At 33.7% G+C, this 22,087-nt stretch overlaps 1 protein-coding gene across 7 annotated transcripts in view; it reads right to left on the bottom strand.

The window, feature by feature from the left end:
- Positions 1–22,087, bottom strand: part of LOC106666628 (DNA-dependent protein kinase catalytic subunit-like) — a 57,206-nt gene that overhangs the window by 33,469 nt on the left and 1,650 nt on the right. For all 7 annotated transcript variants that reach the window (XR_002910144.1, XR_002910145.1, XM_014393950.2 and 4 more), the window contains exons 2-22: positions 21,553–21,710; positions 18,530–18,674; positions 18,268–18,401; positions 18,031–18,178; positions 13,967–14,160; positions 13,683–13,846; positions 13,354–13,583; positions 13,128–13,274; positions 12,939–13,054; positions 11,164–11,406; positions 10,906–11,085; positions 10,680–10,836; positions 10,082–10,270; positions 9,720–9,830; positions 9,456–9,658; positions 8,406–8,586; positions 4,596–4,783; positions 4,389–4,539; positions 4,120–4,309; positions 1,191–1,421; positions 851–1,109 (exon numbers count right to left, since the gene is read on the bottom strand). Coding sequence is in view for 5 of the 7 variants with exons in the window: in XM_014393950.2 (XP_014249436.2) it covers positions 851–1,109; positions 1,191–1,421; positions 4,120–4,309; positions 4,389–4,539; positions 4,596–4,783; positions 8,406–8,586; positions 9,456–9,658; positions 9,720–9,830; positions 10,082–10,270; positions 10,680–10,836; positions 10,906–11,085; positions 11,164–11,406; positions 12,939–13,054; positions 13,128–13,274; positions 13,354–13,583; positions 13,683–13,846; positions 13,967–14,160; positions 18,031–18,178; positions 18,268–18,401; positions 18,530–18,674; positions 21,553–21,710 (3,719 nt within the window). In the remaining 2 variants the exon portion in view is untranslated. The remainder of the gene's footprint in view (positions 1–850; positions 1,110–1,190; positions 1,422–4,119; positions 4,310–4,388; positions 4,540–4,595; positions 4,784–8,405; positions 8,587–9,455; positions 9,659–9,719; positions 9,831–10,081; positions 10,271–10,679; positions 10,837–10,905; positions 11,086–11,163; positions 11,407–12,938; positions 13,055–13,127; positions 13,275–13,353; positions 13,584–13,682; positions 13,847–13,966; positions 14,161–18,030; positions 18,179–18,267; positions 18,402–18,529; positions 18,675–21,552; positions 21,711–22,087) is intronic.

The following is a 22,087-nucleotide window of genomic DNA, read 5'->3' as shown; positions in this document are numbered from 1 at the left end:
TTTGTCGTCAGTAATATCCTCATCAGAAGGTGTCCTTTTGCCTCATCTATTCCAATTTGGCGCTTCGCTGGCTGTGTAGGTGATGAAGAAACTACATGCTTCCTCAGAGATCCTGACTTCAGCCACCGATCCATATTGGAGTAAATAACTGATTAACGAGAATGGCACAAATAGGTAGTGCACTCGCGAGATTAGTTTGAGCTTGAATCAGATTTTCAAAAAACAACGGCTTTTTATATGACACTGCAAAAATCCAGGGTGTTCCAGAAACAGCTGTTCCCGGTGAAGGACCCCAGTATCAACAATGAAATTCGGAGTAAGAAACCGATTGACAGACTAGTCTAGTCACATCCATCTCACTTACCTTACCTCTTTTGCTTTTTCAGAACTCATTGTTATTAGTTTTTAGTTTTATTTATTCGTTTTACATTTCTTTATGAAATTATTAATTTTTCTCAAAGTTCACTGCGGACCCTCAAGGGGTCACAATTTGAGAAGCCCCATGGTAAAGCAATGATGTTCACAATGGGATCTTGAAGCAAACTCTCATCACAAAACTATAATAATTGCATTTACCAAGAAAATAAACATAGCAATACAAGGCCTAAGTTCCTATAATGAAATCCTGCAGTTAAAAACCAAAATTAAATACCTAGGGATAATCTTCGTAAAAAATTCAAAAACCTTCACCTACAGCATATCATAACAAAAAGCAAAATATCGCTATTGACCACAAGAATTTTAGGCAAATCTCAGTTCACTAATCTGGTGGACAAAAGCTCAGCAAAAACAAGCTACAAAACATTAGGCAGCACACAAAGACTGCCAAACCTAGTAAGTACGCTCTTACCTTTATTATGTCGTATTTATTTGTCTCTCGAAATAAAAACTCCAGCTTAGAAAGGAGGTCAAAATATTCTTGCGTGGGGCAGGAATAACTTTGCAGTGTGTTCAATACCAAATCAACAGTCTCATTATACTTTTGGACTAGTTGATTCAGCAAAGTACTTTTCACAATCGACAAGTTTTGTACTATTTTCACTATATTTGCCAATTCTAGATGAGCGTGGTGTCCGAAATACCCAACCTTTAAAGGGCAAGTAAAATACCTAAAATGTTAAATTAAATCTAAATGAATTAATACAAATTATAGTATAATTTTACTAAACAATGGCATTTTGGTAACTCACATGCATATAAAGTTGATAAGTGAACTGGGATTAGAATTAACAGTGATTTCTAATAAGTTTGAATCATTTGCAAATATTCTTGCAATATTTGATGTTATGCTGCGCTTATACCACAAATGTTTCATTTTGTTTTTGTTCACCATTTCATTCGGTATATTGCATGCGAAGTCGTCATGCCCTTCTAAATTGTCCAGCACCCCAAAGAAGCCATGAATTGATTTTGAAATCAACCTAAAAATAACCACAAGCCTTAGTTGAGGTAAAATACTTGATTTTAGGTTAAAGTTGAAAAAAAGTCATTTTTATATTCTCCATAATGTAAAAGATAAATGGAAAAATTGACAGACTTCTGCCAATTTACCGTAGAACTGGCATTGGTCCCTGGTCTACAGAGGCCTGGTCAAAAAGGGAAAAGGCCATACTTACCAGGTTACACATAGGTCGTACTAGGCTTACACATAAGCACTTGCTGGTGAAAAAGAGACCTTGTCATTTCCCATTGTTCTGGAAGTTTAAGCGTTGGGCATATTTTACAATTCAAAAAATTACAAGCCTGCAGGATGAGCTTCAGAGTTCCTGCTGACCAACGCTTGGCATTACAGCATGGCAGCAGGCACATTGTTTCAGTACCTTAACATCAAGTATTCTGGGGTGAGAGTGTGTTGTCAGGAGAGGGAAAGTAATTTATCAGCATGAATGGAGGATTTAAACCCGCCACAAGGAATATGAGAGTGAATGTAACCATTCTGGCCTATTATGGGAGGTGAAAGGATATCAATGTCTTCGGAATATCTAGTACCACGATGCCGGATGTGTGCCTCCAGCTATCTTGCTAGGAGGCCACTGCATGTTTTCAGGGGCGATGTTTGTCGGCTCTTCACCGGCGTATTTTGGGGGGTGTTTCAGCAGGAGGCAGGGCTCCCATCACTAGCGGTGTTTCTGGGGGAAGTGGGAAAAGTGAAAACATTTATGTGTTATGTGTTTTATTATTCTGTTAATAATAATTTGACAACCTGAGGTACCTCCGAGAGGTTAGCAAATTAAGAAATCAGGAGATAAGATAGTCAGTGACAAAGATACACTTAAGAAAAAAAAATCTGTTTAAAGTGCAATGGGCCAGCAATGACTACTTGATATTTATCGACAATAATACATACTATTATTATAATCACAACTTTATGCAGCTTTTTTTTTTTTTTTTTTTTTTTTTAATCGTTTGATGCATAAGCAAGAATAAGAATATTCCCAGTGCATCGTTGCTCATTACTTCAGAGATGTTAAATACATTTTTTTCTAGACCTAGTAGACTCTGGAATCAATGAATATATTCTGCATGTTGCTAACGATAATATGTAATACAACATATATTTAATTATACATATAACATGTACAAATTTTTCATTGATAGAAAATTAATTGTTTCACATATTTCCAAGCATCGCAACGATTTCATTAAATAACACAGACTAACAGGACTAGTTCTGGACATAGCTCATTAACTATTTAGCCTGGTGTAAATTTCAGTTCAAAAACACAAATTTGAAGGAATTAATGTTTAATAAACAAAACATAAATGTAAATTTTTTTGTTGAATCTTGAGGCTTTTGAGTAATCCCCCCCCCCCAAAAAAAGTGATTAAAATGTTTTAACCCATAGTTAACACTTGCCTTAAAAGCCATCACACTAGAGTTATGTTTTTAAGTTGTTTGACTTATTGTGCATATCATAAAAGTGCTTGGTACATTACAAGAAAAAGTGGAGATGGTTCTCACTGTTGGGTAAAGTAGACAGAAATTTGCACCTGGCTGATTTGCACTTTAATGAGCTATATCCAGAGCATCCTATTAATCGATGTTATTTGAGAAAATTTTTGCAAAAATTTTCTTCCAATTACATGAACAATTAATTGACTATCAATTAAAATGATAAATAAATAAATTCGTTCTTGGTTGAAGAAGTTGGAAAAGGTTTTGTGGCCCAAAAAACAATGCTTGGAAATAGTAGTTTTTTAAATGGTTTAAATAGTTATGTCACATTTCAATTTATTTCACAGTGGCAACTTTGTGATTTAGACTGCATGATTAGTCCTAGAGTAAAAAATAAAAAATAATCCGCACTATTAGGGGACAGACAATAGAGGGATCCAGCCCATTTCTTAAAGATGAGAGACAAAAAGGTGTGAGATCCTAAAAAGGAGTATAAAAGTGTTAGAATCCCTAAAAAAGAGTATTGACATAACTAGTACCCATCCACCCTTGTTCCAAATGATCTGCATGAAATTCCTGTTTATTTAAATTTAAAAAATTTTAATTGTCTGTTTTAAAACCTAAAAAGGAAACTTATCTTGTGTTAATTGTTAATTTCTTGAGTAATTAATAAACTGTCGGAAACTCAGATTAAATTGTATTATAAAAAAACACCTGACTGGTTTGTATTCAGGTTCAAAAAAGACCTCCGGGGCTCTGTTCCTAATAAACAGGATTCAGGGTTGGGCCTGTATTGTTGAATCAAGATGAAACTATTACAGTTGAATAGTAGTTCACTTTGTTTTTTAGTGAATAACTTAAGAACTCCAAATTGCACTTTGAATTCAGCCTCAACAAACCTTCCATAAAGACCTGTACCTTCATGTGTATCTTTGAAATAGTTAATTTCTTAACCATGTCCTGCTATCCTGGAGAATACACTCAGAACTTTTTAACTTATCAGAAACTAGACAAAAAATAAACGTTCATTTTTCTCGGGGTTTTCCTAAAAATGCCCCAATAAAAAAAAAAATTAATTAAAAAATTGGGGAAACTGAAGTTAAATTCACCCTGTATAATCATTTTTACTAACCCAAAACAAAAATCAAACTAAATTTTATCATACCACTACCTCAATTTGTTGTTTATTGAGAATTTAATCTGAACTTTTTTGTTCTACTTACTCTAGCAAAGGTGGATTTGAGCCAACTTTACTAAGATGAAATTCCAAATATTCCAACACAATGTTCAAAGTTGACAGCCATTTTAATAAATCATCACCTTGCCTTGGAGGCTCCATATCAATGATTTTCATAAATTGACTAAGGTAAGTTTTATCATTATCAGAAAACAAATGAGATATGTCTATTGCATCTGTGAAACAAAATATGCGTTATTGGTACTTAATTTTTTTTTTTTTAAACATTAAGCACAAAAATAATGGCAATGTCACCTTTGTAATGATCACTAAATAGATTTATCAATTTAATACAACTATTACGACACTCATAACTGTATGAAGTACACTTTCCAAGTAGCCACTTTAAAAGACATTGCATGGTTGTATCTTCAATTCCTTCCGGATGTAGCCTCTCTCTGAACGACTAAAAATAATAAATATAATTTTTTTTTAAATCTCATGTGACTAGAATAGACTTACATCGGGTTCAAAAAAATCGACTACAGCAATTTGTAACAATTCCAAAAAAGTTCTCATTTCGTTATTTTTTTCATCGTAAGTTTCTAAACTTGTTATCATGTAGAATATAATGTAAATGCTGTATTTGTTAACGTAATCTCTTTCCTTAAGAACTGTTTCGGCAATACAATTAAAAGCTATGGCTGCCCCTGAAATAATTAAAAAAAAATTCTACATCCACTTAGCTTTCGACTAATTATAAGTTATATAATTTCTAAAATAAGTATTTCCTTTTTTTAAAGCATATTTAAATAATTTGTCTTCTTTGTAATTTGGCAAATTTCAGTGTAAGTCAGGACTTCCCTAACAGTGGTACCCGGCGAACTTCGAGAAAAATTAATAATTACAAAAATAATGTAGAATGAATAAATAAAATTAAAAACTAATAGCAATGCAACGGAAAATTTTTTATTTTTATTTATTCATTCTATGTTTCTTTTTGCACATGTAAGCAATATAGGCAAGGTAAGTGAGACAGATAGTTTCCTAGAAATTTAATTTTGGCACTGGATCTAGCATGCTCAAATGCTACAAGTCTTGGAAATAAGTACCGGTCAAATAGCGAGTGGAACTGGAATATTTAAAAGGTATTAGATGTAGAGTAATGCTTAGTTTGTGCTTTGTGGGAAAGTGCTTCAAAACAGTTCAATGGTTCCGTTTAAATTGTGTCTCCATTTTGAGGGTACACACCCAGAACTCGGGAGAAACAGACCGATTTTTTCATGAGGAAGAGCACTTAACAGGCTGCTTCTCAAATCTTCATTAAAACTCGTGCAAAAAATGTAAATGAAACTCAATAAAAGCTCACTGATGGATAATTTATCAAGTGGCACAGGCAAGTAAAGGTTCATACTATCGCTGAAACCCTCATAAAACCATAGCCCTTATCAAAAAATACTGTCAAAAGATGGATACTTGATTTTTCAAATGATGTAAAAGAATCACTGGTTTCTCGCATCCAACACAATTCATTTTCTCATTCTTCATCTGAAACTTTCATTACAGATGAGCCTGTTCAAATTATTAATTATATCTAGTCGATGCTTTTCACAATACTATGTGATAATATGGGAAGTCTTCATCATTCCCTGCTTCTCCAAACAGAGAAAAGTGGAAAATCACTTTCCCGATTACAAGAATTATGTTTTGAAGTCTTATCTCTGTTGATGGACCACAACGTCAAATTGGCCAAAGTATTCAATGATGAGAAATGGCAAAATTGCTCCACCCTTGTAAATAAACTGTCGTATTTATCAGATATTTTCATGAAATTAATGAAACTAGTCTTTCTTTGCATCATAACTTTCGATGCTAATGACAAAGTTCACGCCTTCAAAAGAAAAATCCAGTTTTGGGATGAATCTGTTGAGAAGGAAGAAGTGTAGTGTTTTCCTGTGTTAAACAATTTTTAAAAGCAAACAAACTGAAGCTTGCGAACAATGAGTTTATTGATGAAATATATGAACACCTTCAAAATTTGGCGATGTCTCTTGTGCACACTTCCCAACTGCTTGAGTTACAATGCATCATACATTATCATACAATGCTGCAAGACCATAGGTGGTTTCAGTTCCGACAAATCCAACCAGTCTATCTTCAAGTGAATACGAATGTTTGATAGACATTACTTCAGACTCCACTTTTTGAAATCTACTTTCGAGTCTGGTACTTACCCCATTTTTGGCTCCATCTGGATAACAAAAAATTTCAACCGCTCATTGAAAAAGCAAAATGTGTTCTTTTATTAGCCACAACTTAGCTATGAGAATCCGGATTTTCTATCTATACAGCCATTAAGCTAAAAATACCGAAGCCGTCTAGATGCTGAACCCGACATCCATCTCTATGTATTAAAAATGAAATCCAACATATCCAAATTGTGCAGGATAAAAAACCTCACTCTTCCCATTAATTCATTAATCAAAGATAAGTATGTCAATCTAATGTTCATTTTTTCAAGTGATATCCCCTCCATAACCTAATTAGGAATGGACTGGCTAAGTAATAAAACTTTAATTTACTACAGGCTATAAGTATGTAATTTTAAATATTTGAATGAGAGGGGTCCGGCCCAGGATTTTGTTCTGTGAAAGGGGTCTGCTGGGTAAAAAATTTGAGAAGAATCCTGGAGTCTTATCATCTTGGCTTAATGTCCAACTAACAGGCTTCTCACAATGGAACCGACTATTTCCGATTTTTAAACGTCCAGATATGCCCAACTTTGCACAAACATTCCCAACCTAGGGAAATGACCATGTCATTTTGATCTGTGACTCGATGCTAGCAAGGTGGGAATTTTTGAGTCCAGCAGACGTCGCATCTAAGAAGAATAGTATTTTCTTTCCATGACGGGCTTAGAGGACCTGTTCGCAATAAAAATCTGAACTACATATTTTAGATCCATTCACTTCTTGCAACTATAGTTAATATTTTTTTAAATAAAATAGACAAAAAACTTTGGAAAAAAGTGAGAGCATCGACTTGTGTTTGCGATCGTCCACAAATTTTCACACAAATTCTCACTTTTCGCAGATTTCTACTCTCAGAGGATGCAAAGTCATAGTGCACATTTCGGTGTTTAGTTGTTTCAATGTTTTATTGAGTAGCCATGGACGCAAAAATAAGTAATTCGTTTTATTCAATAAATTGATTCTAAAATATTAAAAAATCTTTTTAAAAAATTGAAAAAAAAATCATTCCAAATTTATGTCAACAACGTAACAACTACAACTGATGGATAAATGGCTCTGACAAGTCTGTTCCAATGTGAGAGGTCACATTAGATGAGTATCAAGTCCGCACTCACAGTCAGATTTAGTCAGTTCCAGTGTGCGACCAGTCAGGTATTGCGGACGAGAGGTCAAACCACTTTACAATACTTTCTTCATGTTTATATACAATTAAAAAGCCATGGGCTTTGCTGGAATTCGAACCCAGAACCACTAATGTGGCCAATATTAGTCACAACTGGGTTTTGAATGATCCTCAAGATGAAACTTGTCCACTTTGTAACAGCCACGCCAGGGAAGATTCATATCACTTTTTGGGAGTCTGCTCTCTTCTCTCAGAATTGCGGGTATCTTACTTGGGTAAGACGGTCATCTCCAGAGTTGAAATACTGGAATATCTTTCTAACCAAGTATCCCCTTTACCGCTAATTTCCTTTGCTCGGCATGCCTGGAGAGTGAGATACGAGTGGCTTTCAGATATGCACTAATTGTCCCTATATGTAAAAATATACTTTTACTTTTACTGCTTTATTTTTTAGTACTCTATCAATTCTCAAAAGGTAATTCGTTCTTATTTAATTCTTTTTGTTTTCTTCTTTTTTCTCATATTTCCATCTATTATGATTTATACACCTGCTATATGTTAATTTTCTCTTCGAATTTTTTGTTTTAATATTTATGCAGTAAAAAACTCAGCAGACAGCTATTAGCTATGCTTATTATACTTTATATCAGTAGTTCTATTTTTTTGTTTGTATCAATTCTAATAAAGTATTGGGTATTGTTATTCAGATATCGTGAGATGCGGTCGCCCCCCCCCACCACATCTCACGATATCTGAGTAACTATCTATTAACGGTCACTAATCTCTACACATAAGGTATTGTATTGTATTGTAACACCCGAACCACTTGGCCACTACATTCCCCTCGAATTTCAGTACATTTAAAATTAAACTGTTCTTTTGTGTCTATGCCTGTGTTTGTGAAGATGAAAGCATTAATATAAATGAAAAATTGACAAACTTAATGAAAATACTAACCCCTCCTTCTGTTTGTACAGCCATGAAGGAAATAATAGCAAATTTGTTTTGTTACAAGTTCTCGACTGTTATTAAGAATGATATCATTGTTTTCACTTTTTGATGTCCAGGTGATAAATTCGTTCATGCACTTCATGCTTAACTTCTTTGCACCTGAAGTGACTTCATTCGACAGTCCTCTCTGGAAATGAGAAAATATTGGGAAACGTTTAACAAACATAAAACACTGTTGTATCCTTTTTTTAAGCAAGAAACGAAGTTGATTTGTATTTTCTGCACCCCAAAAAACACCAAAATACTAATATTAGGGAACGTACAAAAAAATTGTTTGCTCAAATTGTTCTTGTTGTTTCAAATTGTAAACTTTGAAACATCTCTACCTGTGATAAAACGTTTCACCGGAGTCTAGAAGCTAATAAACTACACGTAATGGCATAAATTTGGCTTCTGAATAAATTAAAACCAAAGATATAAAATAAAACATTTGAAAACTTAAAAGCTAAACGTTGTTGCCATGAGCTGAAAGTAAAAACATTCAGCTTTTCATTGGTTGTAATAATATTGAATTTGAATAAAATCGAGAGATGAATGAATAAAATGAAGAGATGATATGAATTTTTATGTGGCACACTGGACAAAAGCAAGAAAAACAACTGCCTCTGGTGAATCAAGCACAAAAATGTTTATAGTTTTATTGCTGTGAAAATTCATATTTAATGGCTTTAAAGAGTGCTTAAAATGAATCTGGATTTTTTTACCTAGTTTATTAAGAGTGAAAGCGTCTTTACATTTGTGTAACTTTTTATATATCTTATCTGTTTTAATACAATCTTGCTTATTGTTTTTTATCCTACATAAAAAAATGAATCAAATGATATATAATCAATTACTTTGGCTCCTAGGTCACATTAGCAAGAACGCTATTTTTTTTTTTTTTGACCTAGTAGCACGAAACTTTCATTAAAAACGGTGGTAGCATTTGTTAGTTCCCAATTCATTTTGTTAAACGTAAGTTAACTTTATGTGAGTAACCAATTTAAAATAACATACCAGTATAATGTCAATAAAAGAGCTTGCAAAATTACTATAATAATGAAGCCTTGTCGCAAAGAGATGGCAGATTTCAAAAAGCAAGCATTTGAACATTTCGTAAACTACTCCGTCAGAGCGATATGAAGTTGAAATCATGGTCTCAATTATACTGTTGAGTAAGATTTTAAAATTTGTACTGTGTAACAGATCCAACTGTGAACCTAAAATTTCATTGTAAATTAGTATAAATAACAGTGCATGCAAAAGTTAGTTCTGCCTCACTTGTGCCTAAACAGAATACACAAAGTGAATGAAGTAGCTCACAAGAGGATTGCTTTAGTTTTCCATTGGCAGTTTCACTCACAAGTAATATGACACGTGGTATAATGCAATCTGAAATAGAAAATAGATCAAGATGTTTTTGGGCTGGATACACAAGTTGTTGCATGACTATTTTCACACCATTGGTTTGGTTAGGTTAAGGGACAGAGTTAGGGTTGGGTTAGGTTATGTTAGGAATGGGTTAGGTTTTATTTCCATGACTTAAAGTTTTTCCATGAAGGAGAGAAAAAATGTGTGTGAATTTTATTTCAGTTTAAGAACAAAACTCAATAAAAGTAGAGCTAGATCCTGCAAATAATTACCTATTTGGAAGGATAGTCCCATAAGTTTTTTTGATGGCACATGTAAACTCAGCCGGTATGAAGATTGAACTTCTGCCAATGGATCTTGATCAAACAAGTGGCAGCACAGGTTTTGTGGAAATAAGGCCAAAAGCTTAATGATACAATTATAAGAATTGGACGTATGCTTAAATATTTTATCATCAACATCTGTAATTAAAATATACAACGGTGAAAATCATTATGTGATTAGTTGTTTTGCCTACCACGCAACAACTAAATGATTTTAAAAACAATTTAAGTTAATGTCCTATTTTTAATCAACTAACTAGTGAAATAATCAACCATCATTATTACACACTATACATTTGTATTAACTTTATTTAATTTTTTTGTCCACCAATCATCACTGTTTCGGTCTGTCAGAAGTGTTTCTGTTGTCTTGTTATCTTCAGTGGAATGTCAGCCCAAAAGCTGTGAGGATAGGTAGACCAAAATGATTGGAAACGACCAAATTGCATCGCCTGTCAGACCTCAATTGGAAATTCCAAAAGTATCCATAATATGTAATTCATAATTTATTTAGCATGTCAAACAAATCTTATTCCTATTTACTTACCACTTTCAAGTTGGAATATAAATTTTCTAAAAGAAGGTATGAGGTCTCTAAGAAAATTTTCCAGTTGTCCTAGTCCAAGAATTGTAATCCATGAATGTATAGCATTTAAACTTTTGTAAACTGGTTCCGAACCATAGAAATGATTGTAAAAAATATTCTAAAAGCAAAGAGAGACATATAAGAATATAAAGTATTTGTTTATAAGGTTGTTGAAAAAAAAACTCACCTTGAAAAATATAAGCAATTCAGGGGAAAAATATGGCACTAACTTCACAGGAATTGAGATAATTGTCTCTAGTGTCTCTAACAACTTCTCATCAAATGTTTTTCCGTTTTGGAATAAATGGTTAAAATACTCAAATGTAATTTGGTTTATATTAAACAAGTCATTACTTAATTCAAAATTCTGAAAATTTGCAATTGTTCGTCCTCAATGTTTCATTGAAAAAGTTGTATTCATAATACTTGCAAAAATTCAACTTACTAATATATAGCTGTGTTTCTTCATAATGTTTAAACAAGTCGCCGTAATGGCATATAAACCATAGATGTCAGGATTTCTCCTTGACATGCTAGTCACTTTGTTAAACAAATCAGCAATCACAGGAACTGGTATTTTTTCACAAATTTCATTGACAACACAGCAGAATAACACAGAAAAATTTTCAAAAATGGTTACATTTACATTGTAAGTTGAAATAATTGTGCTTTCAGTGAATTCTTGACTCTGAAACATTGCATATTTATAATTTTTACAACTTTTATACATTAAAGAGAAAGTGAATTCAAGTCACATCTGAAAATTCCAATCGGTATGAACCAACACAGTACTATTGAACTACTGAGCTACCACTATAAGTGATTTTATAGTTTTAAAATAGTGAATTTTTGCTATTATTTTCTATTATGATGAAATTATTTTCCTTGTTATATATTATAAAACATAATTATTTCCTGGCTACATGGATGTGATTTCTTTCATCTTTTTTTGGGAGAGAATGGACCACTCATCCAGTCTGAAATTTTGTTTCACCATGTCTACACTTCCGTTATGAGGGGATTACAGTACCGCTTACAACGTGTATTTTATGCATTACCCCAGTGTGTTGAAACAGAATAATCTTTACAGCTAGCATTTTTGTGAGATATTTTTTGACATAAATACACTTGTTTATTCTGTTACCATTCCATTATCCATTCCGTGGTTAGTTCAGGGTTAGGTAGTGTTAGAGTTCGGTCAAGGTTAGAGTTAAAGTTAGTGTTAGGGATAAGGACAAGTTAGGTTAGGTTAGAGGCTCTAGGGTTTAGTTACTGTTATGTTAAAATTAGCGCTAAGGTTAGGAACAAGTTAAGTTAATTAGTTAGGGTTAGTGTTATGATTCCAGTTAGTGTTAGGAATGGGTTAGGTTTTTTAAAAGTTGAAAGTTTTTAAAAGGTTAAAGTTAGTGTTGGCTAAGCTTAAGGTTAAAGTCAGTGTTAGGGATACGAACGAGTTAGGTTAGGTTAGAGTTGAGTTAGTGTTAAGGTTAAGGAAAGGAGTAGGTTAGAGTTAGTGTTAGGGTTTTAGTTAATGTTATGTTTAAAGTTAGTGTTAAGGTTAGGGAAAAAGTTAGGTTAGGTTAAGTTTAGAGTTAGTGTTTGGTTAAGCTGGGTTAGGTTACAGATAAAGTTGGGTTAGGTTAGAGTTAGCATTATGGTAATGTTAGTGTTAGGGCAGAGTTAGGCTAAGGTTAGGCTAGTATGAGGGTGTACTACTTTTTATGCAAAAGATAATTTAAATAAGAATATTAAGATAATGAAATACCAATAAATCGTAATTAGTGATGTTCACATAGTACATCAATACATCCTGATGCCAATTATGATTAAAGTAGATGTAACAACCACTTTTTCACTCATAAATAATCTGCATGAAAAATATTACTACTACTATTACTAAAATATATAGTCTGAATGAAAAATATTACTTTTTAATAGCTATATTAGGTTCCTATGTGACTAGGATTTTCATAGTTCTATAGTTTATAGTGGAACAAGTTATTTTTAAATTTGTCATTTTTCTATAAAAGCCTAATATGATAGTCAACATTCTCAAAATTACACCTCACCTTTTATCTCTATCAAATAAATGTAAAAATTATGTGCAAGATAAAAACATAAAATTCAACAATTCAAAATATTCTATAACAATTCTGAATTGTATATTAAACATTAATAAATTGTAGAAGAATTTAATAAATAGAAGCAATTCTTACTTACATTTCGACTCTTCGTAAAGTCTGATTCTAAACTCATTTCGAATCCTTGTTCAAGCAATTTTATAAACGATGACAATAATTTTTGACAAAAAATGTCCCTATCTTTTTGAGGAATTTCTGCAACAAGGGCACAATGAACTACCATAATTTCTTTTGCTTTAACAGTAAAAACAAAACAAAAATGTTTTACCTATTGTAGTGTTTTCGCATTGAAAACACATAATATGTATCCAGAAAGAAACATATTGATGATAAGTATTAAACTGAATTTTCTTCTTCTCCTGTTCATAATTGCCAACCCATTTGTGAGAACACTGTTTGATTATACATCCGTGTACTAAAAATGAATGATTTATATACAAGCCAATTTTTAAACAGAATCCTACTCCCTTATGATTGATTACAAATGAACAAACCTATACTATCGATGTTTCCTGACAGTTGGTCAAAAATGTAAAGAGATGCAATAATATTATTTCCAAGCTCTTCTTTGCAATCAGATTTTGGATATAACATAATCGTTTGAAAAAGTATATTTTTGTAGAAGAATGAGTTTGCATGAAATGAGTTTCGACATTTCAAAAAGAATAATGACATAAGTTCCAAATAGTCACCAAGAGGGAACGAGTACTCATCAGATCCAAACCTAGATAGTATGTTTATTAGAAATCAGTAATGAAAAAAATCTGTAAAAATGGTGGTTCAGATTCTTTCCTATTGCAAAGTACTTAATAAGTTTATTTACCTCCAATACAAATGGTTAATCAACATGTCATTAAAAATAACTTGATCCTCAGGTGGAATCGTGTCGTACTTCCAAGGTATGAATAATTTTAAAAAGTGAACTGAGAATAGTCTCAAAGGAACTTGTTTGTTTTCAAATTCTTTAAGAAACATTTTATAATAACGCTGAAAAATCACAATTACTTGTCAAAATCATCGAACTGAAATATGTTCAGTGTAAAATATAAGAATATATAAATAAGGACAATTATTCATGTTAACTTAAAAATGAAGAAATTAACTTGCCAGCAACTGATCGTCATTATCCTGTTTTAGAAGGCACTTGAAGTACTGTTGGGCACATTGCGCTTTCAATGAAAATTTAATATTTTCATTAGGACTGTTAACTATTCTTTCCATTTGCGTGAACCACCGGGTGTTTCCAAAAATATGTGTGTTGAATTTTTTAAAGTTGTCCTTGATGAATAACGTCCAGGAATCTAGAAAATTAAATAAAACTACTTGTAAGAATCTAGCAATGTAACAAAACAACAAGCTAATCCATTTAAGATTGTAGTGCAAATAGTTACAAGTTTGAGACTGATCAAATTTCATGTTCATAATTTGGCAGTACTTTCCACAGATATTATAGTTTTTAACAGAAGTAAGTAAATGGAAAGACAAAAACAATGTTGCATTTAATTGAAAATTTATTTTTCTCAAAAATTATTCATTATATATTTTAAAACATATTAACAAGATAAACACTGATTACTGATTTATTTAGCGCAACGTAAACAAGCGTATGTACACTTCTTGTTTTTTTTTTCTTGTTTTACTGCTGTTTGTAATCCATTGTGGCGGACACAAATTCCCAGATCCCAAATCATCATCATCAAATCTGGGAACTTGTCTAACATATGTATATCTTCAGATCCAGGTTTCATTTTTAAACTCATGTTTTTGGAACTGTTTGGATAATCACACAAATGGGAGGCATCTACAACTTATTGCTGTAGGCGCAGTTATAGACTGAGTGGAGGTGGGGGTGGTTGTAATTTTGATTTGGACAGACATAACTGAATCTGTCTGGTCGACGGTTCCCGTCAAATTCTCCGACATTGTTACACATTGTAACAACGTTCTACCACATCTGGGAAACCAGACCGTACCATGAATTCCACTCTTGGTACTCATCCCAACCGCTCAGGTGTTCCTGGCCAATAACTGCAGGAAAGAAACTATTAATATAATAACAGTAACAATATTGTTATTTGCATATAATAAATGTCAAAGATATAGATTTGTTTTGACAAGCATGTTCTTTTGGTCGGATGTCCTGGCTTGACCGACACCCTCCTGAGAGTGGGGGGGGGGAGCTGGCACGTGTTTAACCCATTATTATTTTAACCCATAAAAGAGAACTCGTTACAAGTCCCAAAAAGGTTAAAAAGCCATGTGCTTTGTTGGGACCCAGAACTGCTAGCATGGCAAATGCGAGTAAAAAAATAATTGTTTATTTATAAGGACAGCATAATAACAATTATGTCAATTGAAAATCATAAAAATCACAGACAATTAATTGAGCAAATTAGGGTCCAAGGTACGAGAAGAATTGGGTTTGCTTTAGATGAAGGCGCATGTCAGCACTGGCATGAGGCTGCACAAAATATCCCGCTACTGGTGTAATACACCAAATATCCAACATCCCCAACCCTTTTTTAGGAGATATAATGTTGAGAAATATAACATTTTTTTAATAAATAACTAAATATCACTTTTTACAAATTAATATCACAGATAAAATCAGAAATGTAGACTCCTTGTCTATGAGTCCTCTTTGTTTATGTTATATTTCTGATTTTATCTGTGATATTAATTTGTAAAAAGTGATATTTAGTTATTTATTAAAAAACACCATATTTAGGATAAAAAAACATAAGAGAAAAAAAAGTAAAAAGTGGTAAAAAGAGATAAAAAGTTACATGTTACAAAATACATATTGATAAAAGAAAATCATTTTCAATCTTGACTGAGAATCTAGCCCTGAAGAAGGTGAAATAAAATACCGAAAGCTTAACATAGTTTCAACATACAGCATTCATTGGACCACATCCTCAAATCCCATCAAATATTTGTGAATAGTATAGTATGGTATGGTATGGTGGAAAAGGTTACTAGGAAGCGGGGTTTGTATTCCCCAGGCACTGCAGCCTTCTGGCTTATTGCACCTTCCTAGTTCCTTAGTTCAGTCAATAGACTCAATCCTTCTTCTTAGAAGTATCAGGTCATTGACTGTCGCTGCTGCAATTTGATTCTCTAAGTCTTTTCCGTACGTTAGGTTAAATCTCCATTGAGCTGTTGCTTCGCATTCGAAGATGATATGAGTGGCTGTTTCCTCCTCCTCATTATCCATATGCAAATGGGATCATCGCTGTATATACCCATGTTGTGTAGATGTTTTCTCAGATACCAGTGACCGGTTAGTAGTCCTACCACTCCTCTGAGTTTGGCCCTCTCCAATTGCAGCAGTGCTTTTGCCAGTCTCGGTGAGGGTTGTTTGATCATAAGTTTACTATGTCTAGCACCTAGAGTTTATCCACTTCTCCTTTTGTTTTGCTTGGATCCATTCTGCGATGGAGGATTCTACATTTGTTTTTGTTATCCCAAGAATAGGTTCAGGGCCTATATATGGCCTTGCAGATCCTCCTCTGGCCAGTCTGTCTGCTTTCTCGTTACCCAGAATTCCCCTGTGCCCTGGCACCCAAGATATCATCAGGTTGTTGTGTTTCCCCATGTTTACACCAATGTAAACATTTTTATTTATTAATGGTTGGTTGGGAAATTGTCATTTGTTATTTTAAATTTATCATTTTGAAGAATTGTGAACACGAAAAATTTGTAAGGATCAAGACGCTGGAGGGAGAAGCAGGTCAATTTTCAGCAAGACGTCGTAAAAAGAGCGAGTCACTGCCTGGTTTTTGACCTGTACGTATGAACGTACATCTGTCTTCAGCCAGTCGCTCCCTGGGTTTCAACCTGTACGCACGAACGTACAGCAGCTTTCTTCAGTCAGTCGCTCTCTGGTTTCCGACGGGTACGAACGCACGCATCTTTGACTTCGTCCGGCAAGTGGCTCCCAGACTCCAATCAAGATGAGCATAAATTTATCATTTGATCTTCACTGTCGTGAGTCAACAAGACGTACGAACGTCCTTATTCTTTTTATTCAACATTGCCATTTTTTGTATTAACTTATCTCTCTCTATATTTATATTTCTATCTATTCATTAACTTTGTTTTGTTTCTGGCCAGATTTTAATTTCCGTATTTATGTCATAAATTGTGAATTAATAAATTTAATTATCAAACGAATTATTAAACTATTTTTTATCCATCAAATCTTTATGCAACAGCCGGCAACTATCCCTGGTAGCGCTGGACTTGGAGGGTAGATATCCAATACTTTCTCCTGCCGGCATCTACAAAACACCCCAGGTTTTGGAGATTTTGGATGCCACTGAGTAATTTTGATGTGATTCTTTTACATGCTAATGTTTTAATAGCTGCTTGGCTGTCTGATCTTATGAGGATTTTTTTGACAGTGTAACCTCTTTTAAGATTTTCCAGGGCACAAGCATTGATGGCATGTATTTCCACTTGAAAGACCGAAGTGTACTTCCCTAATGAGTTTGATTGCTCATATTTTGGGCTTGTACAGAAAACGCCTGATCCGGTTCCTTTGTTTGTTTTGGAGCCATCTGTCTACCATATCAATGTATCTGATGCTCTCCTGTGTTCTTCCTCTTCTTTATAGTCTGTTGAGACTTTATAGGAAGTTATGAAGATTGTTTCTGGGATCATTATGGTTGTATGTTGATTATGGTTGTATGGCCGAAATGTTTAGTTCCTTTCCAATTTAATTGTTTCTGGAGCTCAAGTGAGCTTTTCCTAGCCTCTCCTTGTATGAATATTTCCAGTGGAGGTAGGTTTAGCAAAGTTTCTAATGCGTTTGTAGGGATGTTCTCATTGCCCCTGTGATACATAGGTTTGCTAGTCTTTGTATGCTGCCTAATGTTTGGGTAGCTACTTTTTATTGAGCTTTGTTCCACCAGATTAGTGATCCATAGATGTGAATAGTCAATTACCTTTAAATCAAGGACCAACCTTCTTCAACATTTTTACATATTGCTCATCGTGAAGTGTAAGTGATATTACTAGCAGTTTTCTATCAATTTAAATTGTAGTCAAAATATATAATGAAAGTAAAATAGGTAAAATAAATAGAGACAAGTACAATAAAGTAATAAAAACAATATGCAAGGTGATAAATCCCAGTATCATAATTTGTCAATAAAAATCCAACTAACCTGCAATTTGTCTATTAAAAATCTTCTCAGCTTCCAACCATTCAGTCATTTGATTAAAAATATGTTTTAATTGTGAGTTAAACAAAGAGTGATAAAAACTGTTTCCTTTCAACAAGTGCAAACTCGTTAGGATAAAATGAACAGTATCCTACAATGGAAATGTCACAGGGAAAAATCAATAGTAGCAATCGTTAATTAAATAAAGAATAAAACATTGGGAGCTTAAAAAGGACTTACTTTACTCCAATTATCTTGACTAATAAGCATAGCAAATATAAATCCTGTGTCTTCTTTGTTCATACTGTTCTTTTCAGGAAAACATTTCAATAGTGTGCATAAAATTTTCATTTTTTCAATTCGTCTATCATAAACTGGAAACATTTTTATGAAAATTAACTTTCTATTAATTGGCACCTTAAGTATAATTACTATGAAGATGGTTAGTAAATACAGATTAATTTATAACAAGTAATTTATGTAGCGTCCATTCCTGACTTACAAGTAGGAAGTATTTGATGAATGAAGAGGTTGAAATTTTGTATTATTTCACATCTCGAGTTGGGTAAAGCGTTGCATATGTCAAAATATAAATTCTCATCAAATTCTTCATCTTTTGTTGCATACAGGTAATTATTAAAAAACGTCTGAAAACATTTTGTTTTTACATAATTTTTCCTAATCTAATAAGAAGATTTACTTAAAACATAAATATAAACAAATAGTCAAGAAAGAACAAAAGTCAATGCTTTTGACATGGGTATAAATTCGATTGTAAGTAATCTAAGCTTTAAAAGATTGTTTACTAGTCATACCATACAAAAACAATCACAAAATCTTAGAATTATTAATGAACCAAGTGTTCCATAAAAAACATACATAACTGCATATTCTAAGATATTTTAAGATAAATCAAATTATTATACACAATTTTTTGAAAGGAAAAATTTTTGTCACTGGCTGTATTCGAACCGTGGTTGATCGAAATCACAGTAGTTCAATTAATTTGCAGAGCATCGGAGTATTTATTAGAAGATCGTGGGTTCGAATGAGCCTAGCCAGTGACACAGTTTTCATTTTGAAAAATTTCGTATAATAATTTGAATATGTACAATAAAAAGAAAAACATAATAAACATGATAATAAAAGTAAAAATTGGTAAAATTCTGAGACAAAATTTACCCAAATTTCATTTGTGTAGCACTCCAAGTATGGACATTGCAGTTTTCTATATATATTATGCAGGGTGGGCAACCAAGACCCGAGGGGTTAAATGCCTGGGTAGACTCGTACCCCATCCCTAAAAGGTCCGGGACTTGGTCGGCTCACGTGTCCTGCATAAACCTCTTGGACTTGTTCACAAACCCCAAGATTTTGGACCATTTTATCTCGGGGAGTGATTTGGTGATGTCCTCTCCTTCAAAGATTTCAAATCTAGACCTAGAATACCTATCACATTCTGAGAGGTAGTGCTTTGCCGTTTCTTCTTTTATTTCGCAGAAGCGGCAAAAGGGATCTGGTAGGATACCCATTACGAAGAGGTGTCTTCTCAGTGGGCAGTGGCCCGTCAGAATACCTATCAGCCTCCTAATTCACTTCCTTGAGATAGAGAATAGCCATTTCAATTCTGCTGGTTTGATCGCCTTAACAAACTCTTTCGATTGCCTGTGTCCGGGGGATAAATTCCACTCCCTTAAGAATTGTTTCATGCCCCAGTTATTGATACTCTCTTTCGCTGTGCTCATAGAGTGGGGTAATACTGGTTGTGGCCCAACAAACACAGTATTAGAACCTTCTTTGGCTAGGCCATCCGCCTTTTCATTGCCCTGGTGTCCTTTATGTGCAGGTATCCAAATAAGGGTTACCTTGTTCTCAAACCTGAAAGAGATCCTATTGATAAGATCTATAGTTTCCTCCACCAGTCGTGAGGTTGACAAATCTTTTTGTAATGTCCTAAGACTAGCCTGACTGTCAGAAAAGATTTTAATATCTTTTCCCATAATTTTATTTTCCATCAGTGTTCGACAACACACAATGATGGCGCAGATTTCTGCCTGAAAAACGGAGGTGTTATTGCCAAGAGGGGAGGAGATGCTGATTCCTAATTTTGGTATGTAAATTCCTGCACCACTCCCTCTACCTTTGATAAGTGATCCATCTGTGCAGCAGTCTATGTTACGATGGTCATCATCCAGACTATAATCATAATCACAAGGGGTGACTACCTGAAAGTGCTTTTTCCCCGAAGGGGATTTAATCTTTTTATCACTAACGCTTAATAATTGACCGTTAACCTTACTCAATAGTTGAGAGATTTTTGAGTGACCTATGTTATTGCATTTATGATTCCAGCCGCCCTCGCTAATTAACCTGTAGCAGCTGATTAGTGCTCTGATCTTAACCTCAATTTGAAGTGGTGTGGTATTGGTTATGATTTCAAGTGCTAGGGTGGGTGTAGTTTAAAATGCTCCTGTCATTATCAAACAACCTAGTCTTTAAAATGACCTTCATTTATTACTATTCCCTTTATTTTCTAGACCTTTCCACCACACTAAAGCTGCGAAAAAGAATCTAGGTAGAATAATTGCAGTATATAGCCATTTGGCTACCCATGGTTTGATGCCCCATGTTTTACCGACAATTCTCCTACATTGTACCATTGATATGGTGCCTTTCCTGTATATGTTATTAATATGACCTTTCCAATAAAGTTTCCTGTCAAGTGTCACACCAAGGAATTTGATTGAATCCACTAACTTTAATTCTATGCCCTGACATTTAGGGTTTTTTTAAATTACGTAATGTTCTTCTCCTGCTAAACATTATCAATTCTAGTTTAGCAGGATTAATTGATAAACCTTTGTCACAACACCACCCATAAAGTAATCCCATGGCGTTTTCCATCAGTAGTGAAAGAGTCAGGGGATCCCTACCTGTGAGCATTATGGTACCATCATCTGAAAATAATTGACTGTAGAAGCCTGAATTATTCAGAAGTTCTATTAAGCTGTTTACTGTAATTAGCCATAAAAGAGGTGACAAACAGCCTCCCTGTGGACAGCCTCCTTTTACATTAATTTTAAGAGTGCTACCACCTAAGCACATATTGACCATCCTCCCCTCCAAGTAGGTCTTCACCCATCTAGTAAGGTGATGGTCGACATTGTAATTATCTAATGCTGATATAATGCAAGAAGTATAGCCCCTTGGATATCGAAGAAGCAACCTAGTGTATATTCATTATTAAATAATGATTTCTCGATCCTGCCTATTAGAGAGTGCAAGGCAGTTTCCACTTATTTTCCTGGTAAGTAGGCATGTTGATCGAAATCACAATAGTTCAATTAATTTGTAGAGCATTGGAGTATTTATTAGAAGATCATGGGTTCGAATGAGCCTAGCCTGTGACACAGTTTTCATTTTGAAAAATTTCATATAATAATTTGAATATGTACAATAAAAAGAAAAACATAATAAACATGATAATAAAAGTAAAAATTGGTAAAATTCGGAGATAAAATTTACCCAAATTTCATTTGTGTAGCACTCCAAGTATGGACATTGCAGTTTTAGTATTATTTTAAAACAATTCAATAGTCGTTTTTTTATTGAAACATTTATTTCACAATGTTGAAGCATGTAGAGAACGCCATTATGGTCAAAGAAAGATGCCACGTCAAACCCTGGAAAATAAAATAATAAGTGACACACTAAATCAATACTAATATAGAAAAATATGACTTCTTTAAAAAAAAAAAAAATCCACTAAAACCAACTTTCTTTATTTGCCATCTATTTTACTAAAATCTTTAGAGAGTCATTACTAGGTAGATGTCATATTTACATATTTTTGAAAAGTGTTCAAAACGTCTATAATGTTTTGGTTGTGCATTTATGTAGTAATCATTTCATTCTCCATCCAGTTGTTCAGTTCCGCTTTAAGCATGCTTTGGGGCACGCCGATTTGCCGATTGGTTCTGGTCCAAAGGGTGTGATGCTGTTCCTGTTTTTGATATTTTGTCAGCCTGTCCGTTGCCTTAGATCCCCTTGTATCCTTGCA

The sequence above is a fragment of the Cimex lectularius genome, unplaced genomic scaffold, assembly GCF_000648675.2.
Source record: "Cimex lectularius strain Harlan isolate CLEC.00 unplaced genomic scaffold, Clec_2.1 scaffold117, whole genome shotgun sequence".
Taxonomy (NCBI): Eukaryota; Metazoa; Arthropoda; class Insecta; order Hemiptera; family Cimicidae; genus Cimex; species Cimex lectularius.
This window is presented reverse-complemented; position numbering and strand designations above follow the sequence as displayed.